Source organism: Lethenteron reissneri, chromosome 39 (assembly GCF_015708825.2).
Source record: "Lethenteron reissneri isolate LAM-NWPU_2019-01 chromosome 39, ASM1570882v1, whole genome shotgun sequence".
Taxonomy (NCBI): Eukaryota; Metazoa; Chordata; class Hyperoartia; order Petromyzontiformes; family Petromyzontidae; genus Lethenteron; species Lethenteron reissneri.
The window spans coordinates 3348327-3370478 of NC_083817.1; the positions used below are offsets into that span (position 1 = coordinate 3348327).

Below are 22152 nucleotides of genomic sequence, written 5' to 3' on the forward strand. Positions count from 1 at the left end.
ATACAAAATCCACCGCAATCGTCTGATTATGAAGATCAGTTTCCTTTAAAATTGTCGCAAGTTACGTTTTCACGTGGTGGGGTTTACACATGTGAGTTTACTGGCTACTATAGGACAGGCACCCTCACAATGGAACTGGTCACAATGAAAGGTAATGTGATTTTATATATATCATTAAAACACTTTCATACAATAGTGCAACTTCTATATCAAGATAAATGACACCTTCATGCAACATATCATAGTATGAAAATACGCATTTTTCCAGTAATGTTCAGGTAAAACCTGTTGCATGTTTAATGAGTACGCTTAAATGGGTATCATAGATAGTCATGCAGCATGTATTTTGAACTTCTTTCGCACCGTACGTAGCCAACCGTGCTAATCGGAGGTGCTGCACATTGGGTCCTGCCCTGGTGGAGATGTCTGACATTGGATGAGCCCCTCCTGACTCTCCCTGTCACTCCGTGCCCTCTGGTGACGTCACACGACCCGTGGTGCCACGTCAGTGCCACGGTGCCCGTGTGACGTCACCCGTGTTCCAGTGGAGCCAAGCGATTTCATGCGGAACTGTTCATGGAATGGCAATTATTGTTTCTGGACCTCGCCTGACATTGACTCCTGTCACGTGCGATACTGTTTTAGTGAAACTGCGTGTTTACTTGCAGAACTGTCAGTGCTACGTAGGCTCCTCACACCGCCCCCTGTCACACAGCCCGTCAGGTCTCTGTGGTGAACGGGGACCGGTTAGGAGTCGCCCAGACTCGCTGAGCGTCGCTGCTGTAGTCTCGTCCACAAGAGGAGTAGTGGAGGAGTCTGGAGCACGGAGTCACTGCTGATGTCTCAGTTTGTTTTACTGCTTTTTCTTTCTTTAGTTTCAGCCAACCCATCTCTCTCTGTGACAGAAGGAACGACTGTCACATTTGAGTGTGACATCTCAAACAGTACCTATGTACAAAGTATTGTTTGGACTCACGGTGGCATTGAGATGAACAAAGGCAATTCTGTGCTGACATTACACAAAGTCAAACGATGTCAAGAGGGAGCATGGACATGTGGTGTAAAAACACAAACTGACCAAGCCTCTGCTTCTAAGTATTTGACAGTCTCATCACAGAGTAAGTGTATTCAGGGATTGATTTCAGCTGGAGCTGTCTGGGGTTGATCCCTGGAAAATATGTATCCCTTCCCCTCTCTACCTTTTGCTATCCCCGTCAGTTGGGGGAAGGGGTGGGGGGTCCAGGGGTTTGGGCAGCCCCAGAAATGTTTCAAAATAAATGAAGCCCTCGGTGAATTTAATTTCACACCGGGATCTGTTAACAATGTGGTTAATTTGTGTTACCAATGCAATCAGTATCTTCTAAATGTGACGAATATGATGTATGTGATACATCCCCTGTGGAGGTGTAATAACTTAAAGTATCATTAAAATTGTCAAATATTTGTCCGTAATTTCAATGTTTAAAGTGTAATCATTTCTCGGTTTTATATTTTTGTAGATGTTTGTGAAGTAAAGGAACCTGCTCCCAGAAAGTATTTTGTTTCTGTGGGCCAGACGGCCATTTTGCCATGCGTTGAATCTGATCCAGAGTTTAAATGGAAAGATGACCCTTCCTCTGACCGGGCTGTGATCTGGAAATGGGTGAGGCAGGGTAGTGTCAGCGCAACGATTGTCCAGTATCCTAAGCAAACTGGTCAATGGACTAGATATGTATGGAAAAATACCGCTAGAATAACAGCATTGAAGTCTGCTTTTGATCAAGACAACTTCTCTATTCAAATCTCACAAGTGCAATACAGTGATGCTGGGCTCTACATTTGCCACTTTGCTGGCTACTTTAGAACAAGCAGCTTAACACGAGAACTGATCACAATGCAAGGTAAATTATATTTAACTGTTTTGCACAAGCATATGCACTTAAATATAAAAGTGGAATGCATTTCATTATTCATAGTGTACGATTTTGTATTAATAGTCCATGAATGTAAACTGCTACCAATTAAATAAAAGTATTAATGTTGATGGCTGTAATGAGTTTAGTCAAGCATAAAACACACTGCTGCAATTGCACATTATGAATTCTTCCAACGTGATAGCACCGCACGTCCGAGGAATCCCACGAGACTGACGATTGCCCCACGATCCATGGAGATGGCAACCCAGGCTTCCCATGGCACTCGCACTGGCGTCACATCCACAGCCATCGCCCATGACATTCTGCCTGTGGTGTAGTGCAGCCACATGTTTTCCAGCACACCTGTGAACAGAAGCGTCTCCTGCTGATGCAGACCCATCGCACTCACATGGACAGAGTTCTGTGGTGAACGGGGACAGTTTAGGAGTCGCCCAGACTCGCTGAGCGTCGCTGATGTGGCCTTGTCCACAAGAGGATTAGTGGAGGAGTCGGGAGCACGGAGTCACTGCTGATGTCTCAGTTTGTTTTACTGCTTTTGCTTGCTTTAGTTTCAGCCGACCCATCTCGCTCTGTGACAGAAGGAGAGACTGTCACATTGACCTGTTTTATCTCAAACAGTGGATATAGAACAGGTCTGCTTTGGTATCATGGTGACACTTACATTTTACAAGGCAACGAGCTGACACTGAACAAAGTAAAACGATCTCAACAGGGAGAATGGAAATGTGTTCTATATGACCAGCACAACAGTCGCTTTGCCTCGTACAAATTGCAGTTCATATCAACTGGTAAGTCTACTGTTATATACATTGAAATGTACTGCTATTAACTCATGTGTTTTGTTATTATATTGAATTTAAAACATTATAATGTCAAATGTAACAATTACATATTTACATTTAGTATATGTTTTGATAATTACTGTGCATTGGTTAATTGACTGCTGTTTTTTAGGAAGTGATGTTGGGAAGGCACCCGCAGTGAAAAAATATTTCATACACGAGGGTGGGAAGGTCTCTTTGTCATGTGATGAATCTGATTCTGGATTTAAGTGGAAAGATCATTCACAGCTGGCACGCGCTGTCACTTGGAAATGGAGATCGCATGATGGCACAACACAGGGTTCTGATCAGATAATACAATATACGCCACGATCACCTGACTTTGTTAACGATCAGTTTCCTTTAACATTGTCGCAAGTTACGTTTTCACGTGGTGGGGTTTACACATGTGAGTTTACTGGCTACTATAGGACAGGCACCCTCACAATGGAACTGGTCACAATCAAAGGTAAGATAATATTAAGTCATAAAATATAAATTTTCATAAAAAATGGTTACTAATTTCTGTTACAAAAATGTATTAACACGTTTCAGCATCCCGTTAAAATGAAATATCGGACAGTACTGTTAATGATTGTGACGTAAATGCCATAGTGAGTTTATGATCACATGAACGATTGTTACTGCTGCTGCTGCTGCACATACAAGCTGTCATTGCTGTTACATTCAGTATTGGATGCGCATCATCTGATTCTCATTGCCCATCATGCCATCGCCCTTGCAGATGAAAGCCTAAGTGTTCCATCATGTAAACGGTCGTGTCACAGCCACATTCACGGGAATATTCCCTTTGTTTTTTACTTGCGGAACTGATATCTTTTACAGTTATTGCTTTTCTCAATAAAAATTGAGTTGCACTGGTATTACATTCACTTGTTTTATTACAGTAATGTAGTCCAAATGATTGAAGAGACATCACACAATAGATAATGTATAGAGTACTTGATTATATTCACACAATATTTCATGATAATTAAAACAGGTTTACTTCCGTCAAGTTGCGGCATGGAGAGTTCACGTGAGAATTACGAGTAGCGCTGCTGCTGTTGGCCATTCAGAGTCCTGCTCTGAGTTCACGTTCACAATCAGGTTTAGGTCGAGGGATTTGGGTTTAGACAATTCCTGGGCCACTGCTTCTCGTGATCAGTGGCCACGTGGTCTCCTCTTCACCCCTTCACCATCCCCACCCTGGAGTCTCTGTGCTCTGCTGCTGTAATCACGAGTAGAGGAGCAGTGCAGGAGACATTCCATGATCTCAACTGCGCTGTGAGGACTCCAGGCTCCGATCTCATGGAATATTATCACAGTTGTGGATTCCACGTTACCAGGGATAAGCCATACCTCAAACTTCAGAATGAGTTGTACTCTAGTTTGGCTTGTGATTTTGAATCAATGAGTCGTAAATATTGATTTTTGTTTCGTGTTCTTTAGTTTTGTCCAACACATCCGACACCGTAGCAGAAGGAAAGAGCATCAGTCTGACCTGCCAGCTCTCTAACGACTCCTATGTACACATGGTCAGATGGATTCACAATGGGATTGAGATCAGCCATCAAAGCAGCCTCGTGTTGGTGAAAGTGAAGGCTGCTCAGAGTGGGTTGTGGAAGTGTTCCCTGGAAAGGGAGAGTGGAGAGATCTCAGAGGTAGCGTACAATTTGGACGTGCGAAAAATTGGTAAGTACACATCTCACCATCATAAAAAACACTGCAATCACATACTGAAAATAAATACTCTGATCAATTGTGTTACGTTTCATCCTATATATATAAACTGCAGTCACTGCAGTCATTCAAAATTGAAAATGAAATTTATACACGTGAAAGAAGACTGGCCCTTTTCTTTATCCACAAGGTAAGGTCTTTATTTCACGGCACGGGTCCACATCTTCCTTCTCGCTCTCTCTCCCGCAATGCCCCGAACTCCGCTTCCAGCTCCCTCTTTTAACCTCTTCCTGGCTCCGCACCTCGTCGCACTCCGTCTCCACCAATCGTCACCTCTCTTACCCTCACCTGGTCTAACCATCCCACCTGACGCTCACCCAACCCTCCAGTTCTTTTCCCTTTTGAACGTTCAGGACAATCCCCTTGCTCCCCGTGCCCTCACCAATCAGAGCGTGCAGTGTTTACTCCAGCCTGCTTGATTCCTCCATCCCAGGGATCGTGTGGGACTCTCACTACACACATATAACGTAAAGTTAAATTGACTAAAGTAATTTGTGAGCTGAACACAATTTCCATGCTTATACCTTCAGGTGCAAGATATGTAGCTGTATTGTGCCGTCCTGCCTGGTTGGTAATGAAACCATTGTTTTAACACGATCTGCAGGTTCAGAGCAAAACGCACCTAGGAATTACGCGGCTCAAATTGGTGAAGGAATCACGTTGCCCTGCACCGAGTCTGACCCTGGGTTTGAGTGGAGGAGCTCCTCCACTGAGTCTCGTTCGGTCACCTGGTACTGGAGGCCACGTGGTGACAGCACAGTCCGTACGATACTCGCGGCTCACCCAGCCGGACCTCACGCTGCATTCAGTTCCCACCTCAACTCCGACGTAAACATCTCGTCCTCCGCTTTTGACGACGACGACTTCTCTCTGACCATCTCAGTGGTGAATGAAAGTTCTGCAGGTGTCTACACCTGTCAGCTGACAGGATATTATCGGTCAGGGAGTCTGATGTCGGAACTGTTTACAACACAAGGTACAATACTTTCCTTTTTATAACCTAAAACAAAACACTTGACATTATTTTGTACGTTCTAAATTATGTCTCTAATTTTGAAAGATAATCTCTTGCTTTCAATGTTAACTTGCAGATCAGGAAAGTGAATTTAAACCTACAGCTCTTGTGATGTCATACTACACAGCTGTGAAACATATTTGAGTAAATGTCACCACACTACTTTAATTTTTTTCTCAACAAAACTATATTTGTTTACTTAAACCCTTTTCTCATCTCATCGGTTCTTGCATTATATATATATTTTTTATTTCGCATTAGTGCCAAAGGCATCTTCGTACGTGTCGATTGCTGTTGGAGTGGTGCTGGCTGTGCTGCTGTTTGCGGGAGCTGCTGTTGCTGCTGTGTTGGGCTACAGAAGAAGGAAACTCACTGCAGGTCATTGGCACCACCCAACTCTCTCCAACCAAACAGCATTCCTTACACTGAACCCCATTTTCCCACCACACCTTGTGTAGCTCTTACTCTGGTATAACCACCATTCACTACTTTAGCCCACCGGTGTGTTGAAGAGTGAAACCACAACATTTACAATTTTAGAGTACGACGTTTCGCTGGTAATTGCATCCAGGATCATCGGGCAATTCAACATCATCGGGCAATTCATGATTACCACTCCAACAGCAATCGACACATACGAAGATGCCTTTGGCACTGGTGCGAAATAAAAAATATATACTGCAAGAACCGAAGAGATAAGAAAAGGGTTTAAGTAAACAAATACAGTTTTGTTGTAAAATCATGATTACCCACGTGAAATTTCTCAGGTGAGCAATTTTTGCAGCTCAACCTGGGAGACTGCACTTATATTACAAGCTGTTGCACAATGTTCCAAGTTAAATTATGGCTATGTTAAAATTACCGTAAATAATTCGTTTGGGAAAATTGTGGACAATACATCTTGTGTATTAGTAATTTATCACGTGTTTACTTCTATGCCATTCATGGAATGTTTGTTGTTTTTATTAGCACATTCACTTACTGCACAAGGTTACAATTTTAGAAACCCATTCAGATTAAAGGTATTAGCATAGCTTGGCATTATTTGATATACCCACGGTGCATTACTAGCCTCACCTCTGCTCAAGCGTGTATATTGTGAATGCCCGACAGTCTGATCCCATCAGGAATTTAAACACCTTAAACATCTGTTACAGATCCACAACATGGCCAAGGAAACTCCGTTAATCTTCAAGATATGGCTGCAGGGGGTAAGGCATGTGATGGTGTGGGGTTCTCGTGACCTCTGTTTTGGCTGTCCAGGTGTCCCATAGCATTTACAGATATCGAGATTTTGTCTCAGTTTGATAGTGCTTCACTCGTGATACGGACAATGAGCAGGGTAACCTCAGTGGTGGGCGGGTTTTCAGCAAAGTGGACAGGGCTTATGATCAGTTGGTAGGGCCAACGTCAGAACAAGCTATGAGGACACTGACGGAGCGGGGGCTGATGGAGGGAGAGGCGGTCAGCTCACAATTTATACCCATTTGACCCTCCCAGAAATTTGATGGCTTTGCAGTACGAATCCCATCTGTGGTGCTTGCAAAGAGTTGGAATGTCCTGCACCAGGATGGGAGAAATATTGCCATTGCAAATAACACAGCTCAATGTGAAAGGTTGCATGTGTGCTGCAACAAGGAAGTTTGCCACAATTCATACTGAAAAGGGAAACGGAATAATTACACACGTTATATTTAAAGAATCACAAGTGGTGCTTATCCATTAGCCGCAGTGAGATGCAGTCATTTTGGAAAGTGATGACAAGGTCCTCACACAGCTGTGGTGGAGAGAAGGAAATGTATAAAGGATGGAAAGATAGAGGGCCCACAATTTACATCGCTATTTATGTCACTTTTTGGCAGACTAACATCTGGTTCTTGCAGAAACACAGCCACATTTCTCGGTAAAAAGAACACATTTTGCCGCAATTCATTTGGCAATTGCGAATTGGCTCACAGCTGGCGTGATTCGCTTGGGCTTATGACGGAGGCTATTTCTTGGCAATGTCCAGATGCTTTCTGCTATCCTATGCAGGGAGCAGTGAGAGGGCGGGGCAGCCCATTCAACCCGACATCACGGCTACCCAGAAAACATTTTTTTGATAACTCTTTATACAATGAGATTTTTACTCGTCATTATTTTTACGTCTGAAGCATTTGTTACTAAATATTCATGAATGGGTAACCGTCTATATACCAATTTAAGACTTCTGTTCATCTAGAAAAAAATTGACAAATTTAATTTCTCAAAGGTCCTCATAATATATATTTAATCTCCAACTATTATTCACTCAATCACGCTGCCCTCTATGTCTCTGCTATGAAGGAGCGACATTTGCAGAAATGTCGCCTATTATATATACACATACACTACGCACATATATATTCCCCCTCTTTAGGGCAGTGTTATGAGATGAATGCGTTTGAATATAAATATTTGGGCTTGTGTACCACGGCCAATGCAGTAATTTTCTTGTTAATTCACGTGAAAGTCCCCTTCCATTCCACAAAAATGTTGATGAAATTTTTACCAGTATGTGGAAGTCTGCTAACGAGTAAAACCAGCCTGTACAGGAATTGGGCACAGAGAGCAAGCAAAAGAGGAAACTACATCATGGGACATTTTTTGCCAGTATCAAAGTATGAAAAAATAAGAATAGGTTTACCCTTTACGGCAATAAAAAAGGTGTTAAGATGTTCAAAGACCAAATAAGATATCTTCTGCAAGGAATAAAGTCTGCATTAACTATACGTACTTATGATGAACAATGCAAACACACATGCTCGCTCTGATGTGTTATTGCCAGAAAGGGTAAAACATGTTCTTATTTTTTCATACTAAAGAGGAAACAGGTCACCAGGGTACTGTCGTCATAAGGTTGTTGGACTACAAATACACCCTTAACACACACACAGAGATGTTGAGAAGTTTAAGCAAATTGTGTATTTGTCAATCTTTAAAAATTGCTTTCAACATTTCCAATTAATTAAACTTTCGTAAAATAGTAAACATGATGAAACATGATGAATGCAACTTCGGTTAACAAAATTAGCAAAATCTGTTAAAACTGCAAATGGATCCTTGACTTAAATCAGAGTTTAACATCATCGGGTTTTTGTACTTAACAGACAGAACCACGGATGAAAACAGACAGGTAATTCTGGAACATGTGAAACAACTTCCCCCTGTTTATTCTTCATTGTAAAATGTCTTGCCTGCTGTGGATGACTTGGAAGTCCAACTTGGTGTAATCACAATTATGGCATTTTTAAAATCCACTGCTGGATGAATGCCTCCCTACACCTTGGGGGTTGTTTGACCACTCTTCATCACGCTGATCAGTGCGGGTTGTTGAAGGCGGAAGCCAGAACTGGTTCAGATATCCCTCACCACTGTTGTTATGTGTGGCTTGCGTTCAATCTTGATTCGCCAGGTTCATAATAATTATTATTTATAAAGTGCCCCTTACCAATCCTTCTATGGCACAACATGTGAACGGCTGCACCACCACTCCACCCCAACACGGTATTGCTGTTATTTGAATACCCGACTGAATATTGAACGATAAATTCAACAATGCGTTGATCATGTTTCACTAAATACTGCCTTTGGCATACAAGGTTAACGTGAATGCATACTCACATAAATGCATTCATACATTTAAAGTACTCTACATGTGACGTTGATAAATAGAAATAATTATGCAGTTGTGGGTGGAAGTTCCATAGGCACCTCCGATTAGCACAGTTGGCTATCTACGGTGCGAAAGGAGTTCAACATCCATACAAACATACAGTACATAGTGCCCACATCAAGTTGCTAAAGAGGCACATGACACCATATGGCTTGCCCCCAATTAACAAGTCGGGGGAAATCCCCCCCTTCCACCTGCCCACTGTTCTCATGCCCACAATTACAGTGGCACCGAATTAGCTGATCTATCTAATCCCTAAAGTAATCGATTGCTCTACTGATTGATAAGCATTCTCGTCAACTTCGCTCCTCTCTGGCCATTATCTTTCACACCCGGTTCTTTCGTTATTATCCGTGTCTTGTGAACCACGACACCGAGGCGACATTGTGAAAGGCACTCAATAAGTGCACATTTATATTATTATCAGTACTAGAGGTTTGACTGCTCGAAAAAAGGTTTTACCTCTGTTGCCACATGTTCCGCTTGACAGAAAGTGACGGAGCGGGGCTTTGTGATGTCACCTGCATCGTCAAGACACCTCGTTACAATAAACGCGGCTTGGAGGGGGGATTTTCCCACCTTTGGGAGACACAATGTGGGGCGCAGCAACCTTTTTTTTTTACAGGCGCCAAAGTAATCGACCATCAAAAAATTATTTGTTCATGTTTTAGTCGATTAATCCACTGAAAGTTGTCTCAGCGCTACACTGAATGGTTTCACCATGAATTTTCAGTGTTCATGTTCTCTGTGTGTTCATCAGGCCATTGAGGAGGAAGCGCTCGTATACAGCCAGATCGAGGTTTCACCGGCAAGCAGTGGGTCGCGACCTCAACATAACCAAAATGTCGGAGTCATTTACGCATCTGTAAACGCAGAGGTGATGGCGCATTCTGATTAAAACAATAACAGTAAAACACACGCGCAAGTGTTTTAGCTCTCCAGTGTGCATTTGGGTTGTTCTGGGTGTTGTTCGGCACGATGTCCGATGTTTCGCACCGCGTGCTGGGAGCTTCTTCAGCAAGAATTTCCCAGCGTGTGGAGCGAAACGTCGGACATCATGCCATATAACACCGTGGCACAACACAAACGCTTAGGAGAGCCATGAAGCACAATTGCAAAGAGCTTACACGGTAATGCCATGCAAAGTTTAACAATCATAGCAGCTTTAGTCATCTTAATGACTCCAAACATAGGCCCTTGTGTGAAAGTATCATGATAAAACGTCTGCTACTACAGTGCTTTATGCTTTCTTGTGATGGATTTGTAAGTGCATTTGTGCATTTACCATTAAGGAAAATATTTTGCAAAATAACTATGCATGACGCTCTGCTTTGTAATTCTGCATTACTTTTTCTTTGCCTGACAACTCAAGCATGAGACGAGATGTTTTTATTATTTGAACTACTAGGTCCGAGTTATTTAAGGAAAGTCACCATTTATATTTTTCATTCATGGTCAAAACCTATTTAACTTTTTGTGTGAATATATATGCAGTACTCTTACTAGAATATTTTGAGTATGACACCACGGCCATTTTATTGGGCGAGTGTAGGCTGGTAGTGGTGTGAGCTCATTGGGGTCACGAAGCTTTTGCTTTTCTAATGCCGGTGATGGGGAACCTACCGATTGTGGGCCTTATCCAGCCCTCAACTTAATTCCATACGATCCGTGTCCACAGGGGGCCCCACAAACGATGTATCCCTTACTGCGAGCATATAAGCTGCACAAATCGGGTACTAAGGGGGTCGAATATTATTGTCCTGGCAACACTGTATTTTCTAACTTTAACTTTTCTAACTTTAACATGCTAAGTTACATCTGTCGCTGCAAGGGCCTCTTTTCCACTCGGTCAGCGAACACGTTATTTTTCACATTAGTATTGGATAACAACACATAAGGAAAACGTTCCTCACCTTAAGTTCATGCCAAGTGCCACCACTGGTATAAGCAATGAGGATTCCGACCCTGATGCCTGCTGTATATTTGGAGTTTGCACGTTCTCCCCATGGTCACGTAGGTCTTTTTCTCCGGGTCCTCCGGTTTTTCCCTCCATGTTTAGAATCATGCGTTTTGACTATTTAGATTATTTTGCTGCTATAAATGTACAAATGATAAACCACTTTGTTGAGCTATCATTTGTGGCCAGGTCACTCTTGAACAATAAGTTAATACCTCAGTGGACTTTGTCTGGTAGGATGGAGATGGTTTCGTTGTATTTTTATGTGTTTGGGTGAATTATTTACCTTTCTTGTACAGTGCACTCCTATCATGTTTTTTGTATTGTTTGTTGTTGTAACGTTCTTACCCGACTGTACATGTGAAAAAGAGCTTCATAGCTCATCGGATTCCTCCTCCAGTATAAATATTCTGAATATTGTTCCTTGTGACAATGCAAGGCTATCTGGCTTTGTAACGTTGTAGCGCCGATGTAGTTGACAAGTGCTCAGTAATCCTTGTGTATTCTTTTAAGGATCAGCACAACAATGAGGTTGTTTACAGCGCAGTGCAAGCCCCAGCAGCTGATAACATGAAGCCCAAAGTCAAGCTGAAGGGAGATGGTGGTGATCCCAATGCAGTCGTTAACAGACCGGTAATACCCACACATGCAATTACAGAGTAGCAAACATATACTGTACTAGCTTTACTACCCGGGACTTGGATTCACCTTTGTCTCCCCAGTGGCGATGTTCACACACCACACCAGTTACTCGTTTAAGGCTGAGTCGACCTAGGGGAGGCCCAGGACCAGTTCAAATAATCGTCACCGGTGGTGGCCGTGAGCGGGAATCGAACTCGGGTCGTCGGGTTCGTAGCGCGGCGTAGCGCTAACCACTACACAATGCGTTACGCTTCCACATGCGCGGGTCACATGACAGATTTGACGTCACAGCTCACTTGCCGTGCAAAAAATATATGCATTATTGAGCTCCCCCCCCCAAAAAAAACCAAAAGTGTATTTTTATAATGTTTGCATGGTTTACAGTCTGGAAAGTACCCACATGGCAAATTTCCAGTTTGTTGCATGTCGGGAAGTACGCTAAACATTTTGAACACACACATATTCACAACTTTGCCTTTTATATATATGGAGATATCTCGGCCTTTAAAATGGTATCCCAATAGGAGATTTTCAAGCATGCGAGATTTTACTCAGATTTGTTGATGTTAACGTAAGGGGGGTAACCTCTTATGCCAGTGGTGCGGAAACTACAGATTGTGGGAATCCTTGTGTATTATTTTCAGGACAACAGTGAGGTTGTTTACAGCGTGGTGCAAGTTCCAGCAGCTGGCAACATGAAGCCAAAGCCTAAACCAAAGAGAGACAGTGGTGATCCCAATGCAGTCATTAACAGATCGGTAATACCCACACATGCAATTACAGAGTATCAAACATTTACTGTATATCTCGGCTTTTAAAAGGGTTTCTAAACTAAATATGAGATTTTCAAGCACGCGATATTTTACTCAGATTTGTTTGTTGATGTCTCGGCCTCGCTGTGCGCTGCGTTGCACCGCTATCCGAGTAGTTAACCTCGCATCAAATAAACCTTCAAAGCCAGGGTGAACATCCGAATCCAAACGTAATTTATTAAATTGAACGAGGTAAAACTGATGGAAAAACACAGCACAGATGCAGCATCTGTTAATACTTGGAAATATCAATACAATGAATGAACACTACAGCATCATAACATTGTCTTAGATAACCTGAAACTCAACAGTTGATCCTGGATGGACCAGGCACCCACATTAGTACTGAACAGCTATACAAGAGTATAAGCTACTGTGTTAATTAAGAACACATCGTGTATTCATCATACTACAACCTAAATGTACAGCACTAAACATAACACTGAATTGTGGATGAGATATTTCGTCATCCTTGCTCTCAAGATCGCAATGTGGTTACATGGGTACGAATCTGACTCGACTTATTCAATTACAAATAACATTCACAATAAGGCAAGTTACAGGCTTCGTTGTTAACTAGGCCTCATTTTATCATAACAATTTAACAGCATTATAAAGGCATTTACAGCATTATTACGGTCATTCTAACATTATAACAGCATTCCCAATATTATAAGAACATAAACGAACTTACAGACAATGCTTCTTAAAGTCCCACTATGTACAGTTACAGTTGTCTTCACTGGGACGCGATGTGTGCCGCCATTTTGAATTCTGTGTAATGGCAGACGCCAGCCTCGTGGTTGAAAGACTTTCAAATCGTAACTTGCTGTTCACGTGACCAAACTCAACCTCAAGACAGGAAATTCCGGTGTACTCACACCCCCACTTCTGCCGTGGAGTAAAACACCTGCCGTGAGGCAGAACAGTTGATGTTAACGTAAGGGGGTATCCTCTTATGCCAGTGCCACCTACACATTGTGGGAATCCTGGTGTATGATTTTCAGGAACATGACAACAATGAGGTTGTTTACAGCGTGGTGCAAGCTCCAGCAGCTGCCAACATAAAGCCAAAGCTTAAACCTAAACCAAAGAGAGACGGTGGTGATCCCAATGCAGTCTTTAACAGACCGGTAATACCCACACGTACAAATTACACAGTAACAAATGCATACATCTTGGTTGTGTTTCGGGTTGTATTTGTTGATATTAAAGTAGAGCCATCCTTTTATGCCAGTGGTTGGGAACCTACAGATTGTGGGAAGAATCCGGCCCCAATGCCATGCCATACGACCCTGGTCACATGAGACGCATCATTGAAAAAAGGCCCACAAATTATATATATGTACATCATTGCAAGCATATTAGCCACAATAATTGGGTGCTAGCAGGAAATATTAATGTCCTAGCAACACCGTTTCTGGTTTTAATGCACTCAGTCACATATATGACGTCAGAGTCTCTTTAAACTTAATTGGGACACATTTTTTGCCCTTATTACTGGATTATGACAAAATATGTATGTGGTCCCACAAAGGGATTTAAAGCCATATTCCACCTTCCTTAAGGAAAATATTCGCTACCTCTGGCTTATGCCTAGTGCCACCGCTGGTGTAAGCCATGAGGATCTCTGCAGTGTTTCGTCTGAGAGTATATGGCTACCTGACTTTGTAACATTCGCAAAGATGACAAGTGCTTAGTAATCCTTGTGTGTTATTTTTAAGGAACTTGACAAGAATGAGGCCGTTTACAGCATGGTGCAAGCTCCAGTGGCTGGAAACATGAATCCGAATGCAGTCGTTAACAGACCGGTAATATCAACACATACTACACAGCAATAAATATATACATTCGGACCTTTAAAAGGTCTCCAAACAAAACCTGCAATTTAAAAGCATGTGAAATTTGGATAGTTATTTTCAGAAAATAAATGTCATTGTGATCTCTGTATTGGCATCAATGTCGAGATATCCTCCATTTACTGTAAGAGTTGAGGTACAATTTGTGAATCATAGTATTTTTGGCCACGTATTTAATTAATAGTGTAAGCTGTGTTTTTTTTGCTCTTTGTACCAGAAGCCAGAAGAAAACCAAGTTGTGTACAGCCTTCTTTCAACTCCCAACACAAGCAAGCCAGCACTAAAGCCCAAACCAAACAAGGAAGTTGAGGCCCTCTATAACGTGGTTGCAAAAAAAAAATAGACATGTTTTCAAAAACTCAGCAAAAACTGTGTAATTTTGAGAAACTGCTTATTTGTCCTCAATGGCATTGTACCGTTATTTGTTTTTTTAAATCTTAACCCAAACCATTTGTTACATTTACGAAGCGTATTTTCATAATGATTTACTTGTATGTTAATTGGTTTATATTTGTTTCTTTTGTAGAATAACATTGCTTGAATTTCTAATTTTAAGTTTTAATTTAGAACTGTACTGTAGTTTATCTATGCATTGTGGTCAGCCCACACATTGTTTCCCAAGTTCTGTTTTTCACGGTTTAAATGTATTATGTAAATATCGGCTTCCTTTAAAAAAAATATTTTTTGCAAATACTGTGTGTGTGGGGCTGTCCTATACCAGTTTAAAGTTTTATTCAAATACTTTAAAATTTGCAGCTCTGAACATGGTAGTGAAATTACGACAGCATTTATCCAGTACTTTCTAATGTCACTGCAGTGATGTCACTAGAGTGCTCGTTAATGTATCTGCTCTTTTTTATCTTCAACAAAGCCTTAAACTTGTATCAGACGGCCCAGGTCAAAGAGTCTTGAGAATGATTAAAACATAATATCTGTTTTTGTTTTATAAGAAGTATAACTGAAAAAATAATGCTCATAAAAAATGTCGCTTCACTCTTAACTCTGAATCCAAAATATTTAACCTAACATGGTTATCCATGAGTATTTTAAACTTTAATGAAAGTGCCTTTTTTTGCAAGTAAAAAAGCTTTTAAAGATATATTTTTGAACAGTTGTGTTTTTTAAGATTGTGTTTTCAATGGTGGTTTTCATTATTTAACTTGCACCTCCACCCATAAGGCATTAAGTCAAAAGTTTAACATTGCCTGGTGTTGAATAATAGCAGGTGTACTTCAGGGTAAATCTACCAAATTCTTCGGATACTCTTATCAGTGATCTGGCAGCCCCCACCTCCATATTTCTGCAACTTACAGGCCCTGCCTACTCCACTGACCAACCACACTCCCCACGTACTCGGGTAGCAAGGGAATTTAAACAGGGATAAAAAGCTAAAATGTCCCAAAGACTTTAGGCTGTTGAGGTAGCCGTTCTCAAACCGTGACTCTTCCCGCAAATCCGTGACTTTTTTAAAACGTTATATTAACTTGAAATGTCAAAAACATATTTAATAATTCAATCCTTATTTGATAAAATACTGTAAATAAAATCCTCAGTTTATTTTTCCATCTCTGCGTCCTTGAAACCCCTTGTAAAGGATGTTGCAGTTTTGTAAGAAATTCAAAAAGCCCAATGATATTTGACAATTAACAACATTGGCAAAAAAAATCGATTTGCCTCTTTGTTGATGCGGTTTAGTGTGCGTGCTAAAAGAGAAGAGGAAATAAAAACTGTGCAGTGATATTGCGAAATATGCACTTGGGGATGTTTTATTAAAATTTCCAAACAAGAAGTAAAATAAAAGAAACAAGAAGTATGAGGATTAACTGTGCCAATTGGAATCCACATGTCATTGTCTAAATTTACGAACATGTGCGATGGGAATACACTCACTACAGTAGATGCATTGTTTAACAGTTTCCATTACTTATAAATGGTTGGATAAAATCCATCATGCGTAGCTTATTTTAGCAATTGAAAGGCTTAGAGGATTTCATTTGAATTCGAGCTATGTATTAAAATAATTATATGACGAATCATTTTAATACCTCCTTCCGAAAGAACGTGCAACAATGTATAGGAGGAAGGTAATAGGGTTTTAATTTTAAAGAACCCGATGCAGTAAGTGACTAAATCTATCCAATCACACGATTGCGCCTGCTGTGAAGCTGCCCGTATGACCAAATCACTCGGAAATCCGTCTCTCATCCGGTCAGATATCGGAAGCTAAGCGGGACTGAGCCTGTGTAGTGCTTGGATGGGGCAACGTGGATAGTAGAACAGATGCTGTAGGCTGCTGCGGGGCTGCTCGTCAGAAGAGGGAAGTGAAACCAAGTCCATTGCACTTGACAGTGCTGTGCCGTCACCTTCAGCAACCCTCGTTGGCTACTACAGTCAAGTATGGTCAAGTAACCATCACGACTCGCAAGGCCTGTGGATGCCTTCATGTGGCAGTGGATTGACAAGGGCCGTACGGTGTAAGAACAACGTGCAAATCACCACGTGGTGATAGGCGTGGCTGTTAAACGTTATTAGAATGAAAGGTATTAATGGTACAGCCCTGCAATTGCTCGCTTACGCCACCGTCAGCGGAAGGGTCTCCACAGAGGCTTGGTGTGTATTTGGCAGAGGTGGGACAAAGTCATTGTTATGCAAGTCCAAGTCGAGTCTGAAGTCATCAAATTCATGACTCGAGTCTGACTCGAGTCCAAGTCACATGACTCGAGTCCACACCTCAGAGGTGGGGCAAAGTCATTGTTATGCAAGTCCAAGTCGAGTCTGAAGTCATCAAATTCATGACTCGAGTCTGACTCGAGTCCAAGTCACATGACTCGAGTCCACACCTCTGGTATTTGGCCTATTCTTCCACGCCAACCGGACGTAATGGAAAAGGCGGACGTACCCACACTTTTACCCCATTCACTGTGGTGAACCCATTCATACTGTACTGTTGTACTGTTGGGTGGACCAGGTCAGGGCGGGTGCCTTCGTGATCTGCAGGGTGCCGCGGTAGCTAGGAGATGTTAACTACCTCGTCTGGTATACAGGAGGTCGTGGATTCGATCCCGACCCGACCCCTGACCCCTCACGCCTGCTGTATATATTTGGAGTTTGCGTGCCACTCTCGCTCCGTGGTCGCGTGGATTTTTCTCAGGGTCCTGCGGGTTTTACCTCCACATGTAGGATCAACATGCGGTCAGAGTATTTGGTTGCTACACATTTCCACACGCGAAGCCACTTTGTTGAGTCGTCATTTGTGGCCAGGTCACTTTTGAAAAAAAATATCTGTATCGTTCAGTGGGCCTTCAACTAGTAAAATAAAATATGGTAGTTTTATTTTTTTATTCACTTGCCGCACCAGCAGAGCTCTTTCGGATCCATCGATGTGTACTTGGGTGAAGGCCACGTCGTAGTTTTAGGCCAACATTATTGTCATCAACCCTCCACCACCCGACAGCGCCTGTCACGTTTGCAAAGACGAGAAGATGCCGAGACCCCTCTATGGTCCTGCGGAAGAGCCCTACTAGGAGGAGCCCTAGTTGCTTCAACTCGAACCTATGACGAAACCTCTCACGGAAGGTCACAACAGCCTTCATGGGTTAGAATGAGTAAAATCGAAACCTCTCTTATGACATTAATAGACAATAGCATCAAAGAATATATCCGTTTCATTTCAAGGACGACGTTTTAGCCATTTTTAATGCTATAACAATGTTTTAAAAGTCCCCGAGTGCTGTAGACATCCATAGGTCAAGAGTTCGAAGTGTCCAGTACAGGATCATGACATTTTTAAAATACCGAAATTGACACAAAGCAATGTTTTTTTAAGTCAGTGTTTAAAATAACATTTGTTTTATCTCTTCTTCTTCCTTCCTCTGCTTAAGTGACTTCGACCTTGTGAGGAAAACTAAAACTCCACTTTCTACCACGTTGCACGGCAAATGTGCCAAGAGTCTTGATGGGTGATGGGTCGTAAATAAAGTTTCTGTGCTGTAATTCTATAACATTGGTGGCCTTATATGGACGGTCGTAAAAACGCGCATCGCAAATCTGACTCGTTAACCTGTTCCTGATGACGACCGGTTGTAATGTTTAGCAAACTTTAATTCAACATTTTCAGTGACATTTAAAAAATACACAAATTTAATACGTAATTGAAAAGTGATGTTCCACGAATGTTACGCGCTAAAAAAATATGGCTTTAAAAAGCAATCCGGACGGACAGAGTAACAAACTCACACTTGCTCCAATATAGTGTGTTTTTATGAGATGATGATACTGTTTATACTTGCCAATCTATTGATAAAATTGTGACCAATAAACACTCCAGCTCAGCCGGGCGGCTCAAGACTTCTCGTAAGATCAATTCGCCATGATGATGTTTCACTCAAACGGTTTTTTTATAGTTTCATCAGCAGGTAGTGAGTTCGGTCTAACGCTTAATCAGCAGGCAGTGAGTTAGGTTTGGAGCTTCATCAGCAGGTAGTGGCTGATTTTAACGTGCTTAATACATCAAACAATTTGAATGATAAAATAAAGGCTCTATCCTTTCTGGCATAAATATAGGTGTTAAGATGTTCAAACACCAAATAGAAACCTTTTGCAAATAATCAAGTCTGTGTAATATTGTAAATTACGGCGGGAGACCACTTGACGGGTAGCACACTTTATTAACACTTTTCCTTGCCACAATAACATGTGTGGTCACTACAGCTCACGCTACACGTTCCACCCGGCTACACACCCACGGGCTCTCCAGCCCCGTAGCTTCCAGGGGAACTTACAGACCCACCCCAGCTTGGGTATGGATCACGACCACTGGGTCCCGCAGCCCGGTCCTCACACGGACGTCCGGCCGCGGGTCCCAAGGTCCCGCCTCTGAGCCACACAGGGTCCCGGCCCTTACAAGGACAGCGGGACTAGGCGTCTCAGGGCCCTATCTCTTCCTCCTCCGTCTTCCGTCTTCACTGGTTACCAACTCCCCGAGCGCCCGCGCATCGCCTTTTATAGTCCTCCGCTCCCGAGGAGACGGAGCCTATGCGGACCGCGATGTGAGCACCCATCCTAGTTGACCAATCACCACGCGCTGCCACACAATCCCTTTTTGCCAGCGCGTGTCACCACCACATAACCAATCACCACGCGCTGCCACACGATCCATCACTGTCAGCGCGCGTCACCACTACACAGCCAATCACCACGCGCTGCCACACAATCCCTACTGCCAGCGCGTATCACCCCTACATCTGCATTAACCACACGTACTTGTGGGTGAACATGCAAACAAACATGCTCTGATAATACTGGTAGGAACCTCCTGGTTACACCAGCCCACAGGGGATTATTGTGTCCGTCCGTCGTGCAGGGAGAGGCTGGGTGGGGAGGGTCTGGGAGGGGAGGGTGGGGAGGGGCTGGGTGGGGAGGGTGGGGCTGGGTGGGGAGGGGCTGTTCACCCCGTGGTGCCCTTATAAAACTCAACGTTTAACCTACTCACGCCGGCTTGTCCCCACCCTCACAGTCGGCCATATTTTCGGAATACACCACGCCGCCGTTGTCACTGGCCAACGTTCCTACCAGCTCCCTCCGCAGGAATGTGTTTATATATGGGCATTGTCTTTGAAACGGATTGGCCTACACCAGAGACAGCCTTCTTCATGGCCCAGTCTCACCACCAGTGTCTGACCAGAGAACACCAAAAGGCAAACAGTACAACAATGCCACTATGAGAGCATTTATAGATCAGGGTGGGTAGCTATGTCATGGGACTTTTTTGCCAGTATCAAAGTATGAAAAAATAAAAAGAGATTTTACGCTTTATGGCAATAAAACAGGTGTTAAGATGTTCCAGCACAAAATAGATAGCTATTATAAGGCATCGAATCTGCATTCACCACACATACAGTACACGGTGGTAAAACATTTTTTTTTTACAAATATTTGTTTGCATGCCTTGGCCTGTTACTTTAATGTTCTTGTTTAAATGAACAATTTATTAAGAGTTGCTTCTCCCATTGCTATGGAAAACGCAGCCGATGTGCAATGAAAGTTGTTCCTTTTTCCAGATAGCGTAGTGGAACAATCTGTAAGCGGAAATTATAATTTAGAGAAATGGGGCAAGTTTGTGATTTGGTTCCCTTAAATATGTCCACGCATGTGTTGTTTAATAATTTTCTTAGGATATATACCGTTTACAGTTTGCACGGTTTTTGTTATGTAATTTGGATTCAAACCGATATGTAGCCTTAAAATAATGAAAATCGATGTTTTCATTGATACGAGCTGAAAACCAATAAACATATCTTTCATTTTGCAAATTGGTCGTAACATATTCAAACCAGCACTCAATGTTCGTTTTAGTTAATCTTCAGTTTTGTTGTAAGTAAATAATAATTAAATGTCAGACTGTCCGCGATGTGGCGATACCACGATTTTGTACAAAAGAGATCGAGGATTATCGCATGGCATTTGTTTTTAATATCATCACATCGTGATCCCTGTTTCTGGTTAATAACTATTTCCCCCAATTATTTTATTTCCCGACAAAATATAGGTGAAATGACGATACTTAAAGTTCACAATAATGGTTTAAGTAAAGAAATATAAGCTCTTACTGTGTAGACGTTTTCCAGAGCAGTGGTTTCCTGTATAGATTGCAAAGATAAGCGATTAGAAGACTCATTGGAACAGTTGTGTTGGGTGACCTGTAGATGAATGACTTTTAAGTAGGTCATATTTATTCGTACTCGAAGTACTCAACATCAATATATAAAAGTAGGACAATACAACTGTGAAATACATTTACAACTGTAAGGGAAACTAATATTGCAATAATCGTCATCATTAAATGTATACAGGACTGTAATTACTCTTTGTTTTTTTCGGTAAAGTCACGTTGGTAAAAAACAAAATAAAATAGATTAAAATTAAAACAACAAAATTAAAACAAATACGACGTTTCGAAGGCAACACAAGCCTCCATCACCAGGTGGCTGCTCCAGCACAATTACTTCAAATCTAGGACTATTATTATATCGCGTGATAGAGCCCTAATGTTAGTGGGGTTCTAACGGTGTTATAGGTCAGCATAATGGACTTAAGTGGTCGCGGGGTCGATTGGATTTCCCGACGTGGCAGCTGAAATAATTGACAACAGTCTTCAATCCTATGATTGCTTTTTCATTGCTTTCATGGCTTTATTTTGGTGATTTCGAAAAGTGTATTGGTTTAGCCATGTTTGTTTGTTGTAGTACAGAGTTAGACTGATGGCCTTAATCTAAGTTGTCTTGTGGTTGTTGTTGTTGTTTGACTTGCATCCCACTGGGATTTTTGCACACAGCGTTGGTGTACGGTGTTTTTTCTGCAATATTTTTGCTGTCTTTTCTTGGATTTTCTGTTTGCACTTAGTCACATATTCACTTTAAGATGTTTTTTGTTCATGTTTTTGTTTTTTGTTTGTTGCGGTTGCACCCGATTCAAGAGCTGAATGGCTCACAGGGCTATACCTAATAAATGAACTTGAACTTGAATCCCCACGGCCGCTGATCTATCCAGCAGTCGACATGGGTTCCGCGTGCGGTGGGCGAAAGTGTGGGCAACCCGGGACCCCTCACAAGATGTTTGGCAAATGTAAGTTGAACTTCTCTCGCGCCGTACACAGCCAACCGTGTTAATACGAGGTGCGGGGCGGGAAGGACAA

At 42.1% G+C, this 22152-nt stretch overlaps 1 protein-coding gene across 1 annotated transcript; it reads left to right on the forward strand.

Annotated features, from left to right (window-relative positions):
• Positions 1-896: 896 nt before the first annotated feature.
• On the forward strand, positions 897-16170 carry MXRA8 (matrix remodeling associated 8). Its single transcript, XM_061567736.1, has 14 exons — positions 897-1118; positions 1500-1880; positions 2465-2704; positions 2871-3206; positions 4190-4432; positions 5085-5456; positions 5757-5873; positions 6653-6706; positions 8624-8649; positions 9950-10066; positions 11660-11779; positions 13608-13733; positions 14325-14411; positions 14677-16170. Exons 1-14 carry the CDS (start codon positions 989-991, stop codon positions 14800-14802), a joined length of 2475 nt encoding a protein of 824 aa, XP_061423720.1. The 5' UTR covers positions 897-988; the 3' UTR covers positions 14803-16170.
• The last annotated feature ends 5982 nt before the right edge of the window (positions 16171-22152 follow it).

Bases quoted from the DNA above. Each gene is read 5' to 3' on its own strand.
- MXRA8 (XM_061567736.1), top strand. From the start codon at position 989: ATGAACAAAGGCAATTCTGTGCTGACATTACACAAAGTCAAACGATGT. The intron at 2,705-2,870 runs GTAAGTCTACTG...GCTGTTTTTTAG, and splicing joins ATTGCAGTTCATATCAACTG to GAAGTGATGTTGGGAAGGCA. The intron at 5,874-6,652 runs GTCATTGGCACC...CATCTGTTACAG, and splicing joins AAGAAGGAAACTCACTGCAG to ATCCACAACATGGCCAAGGA.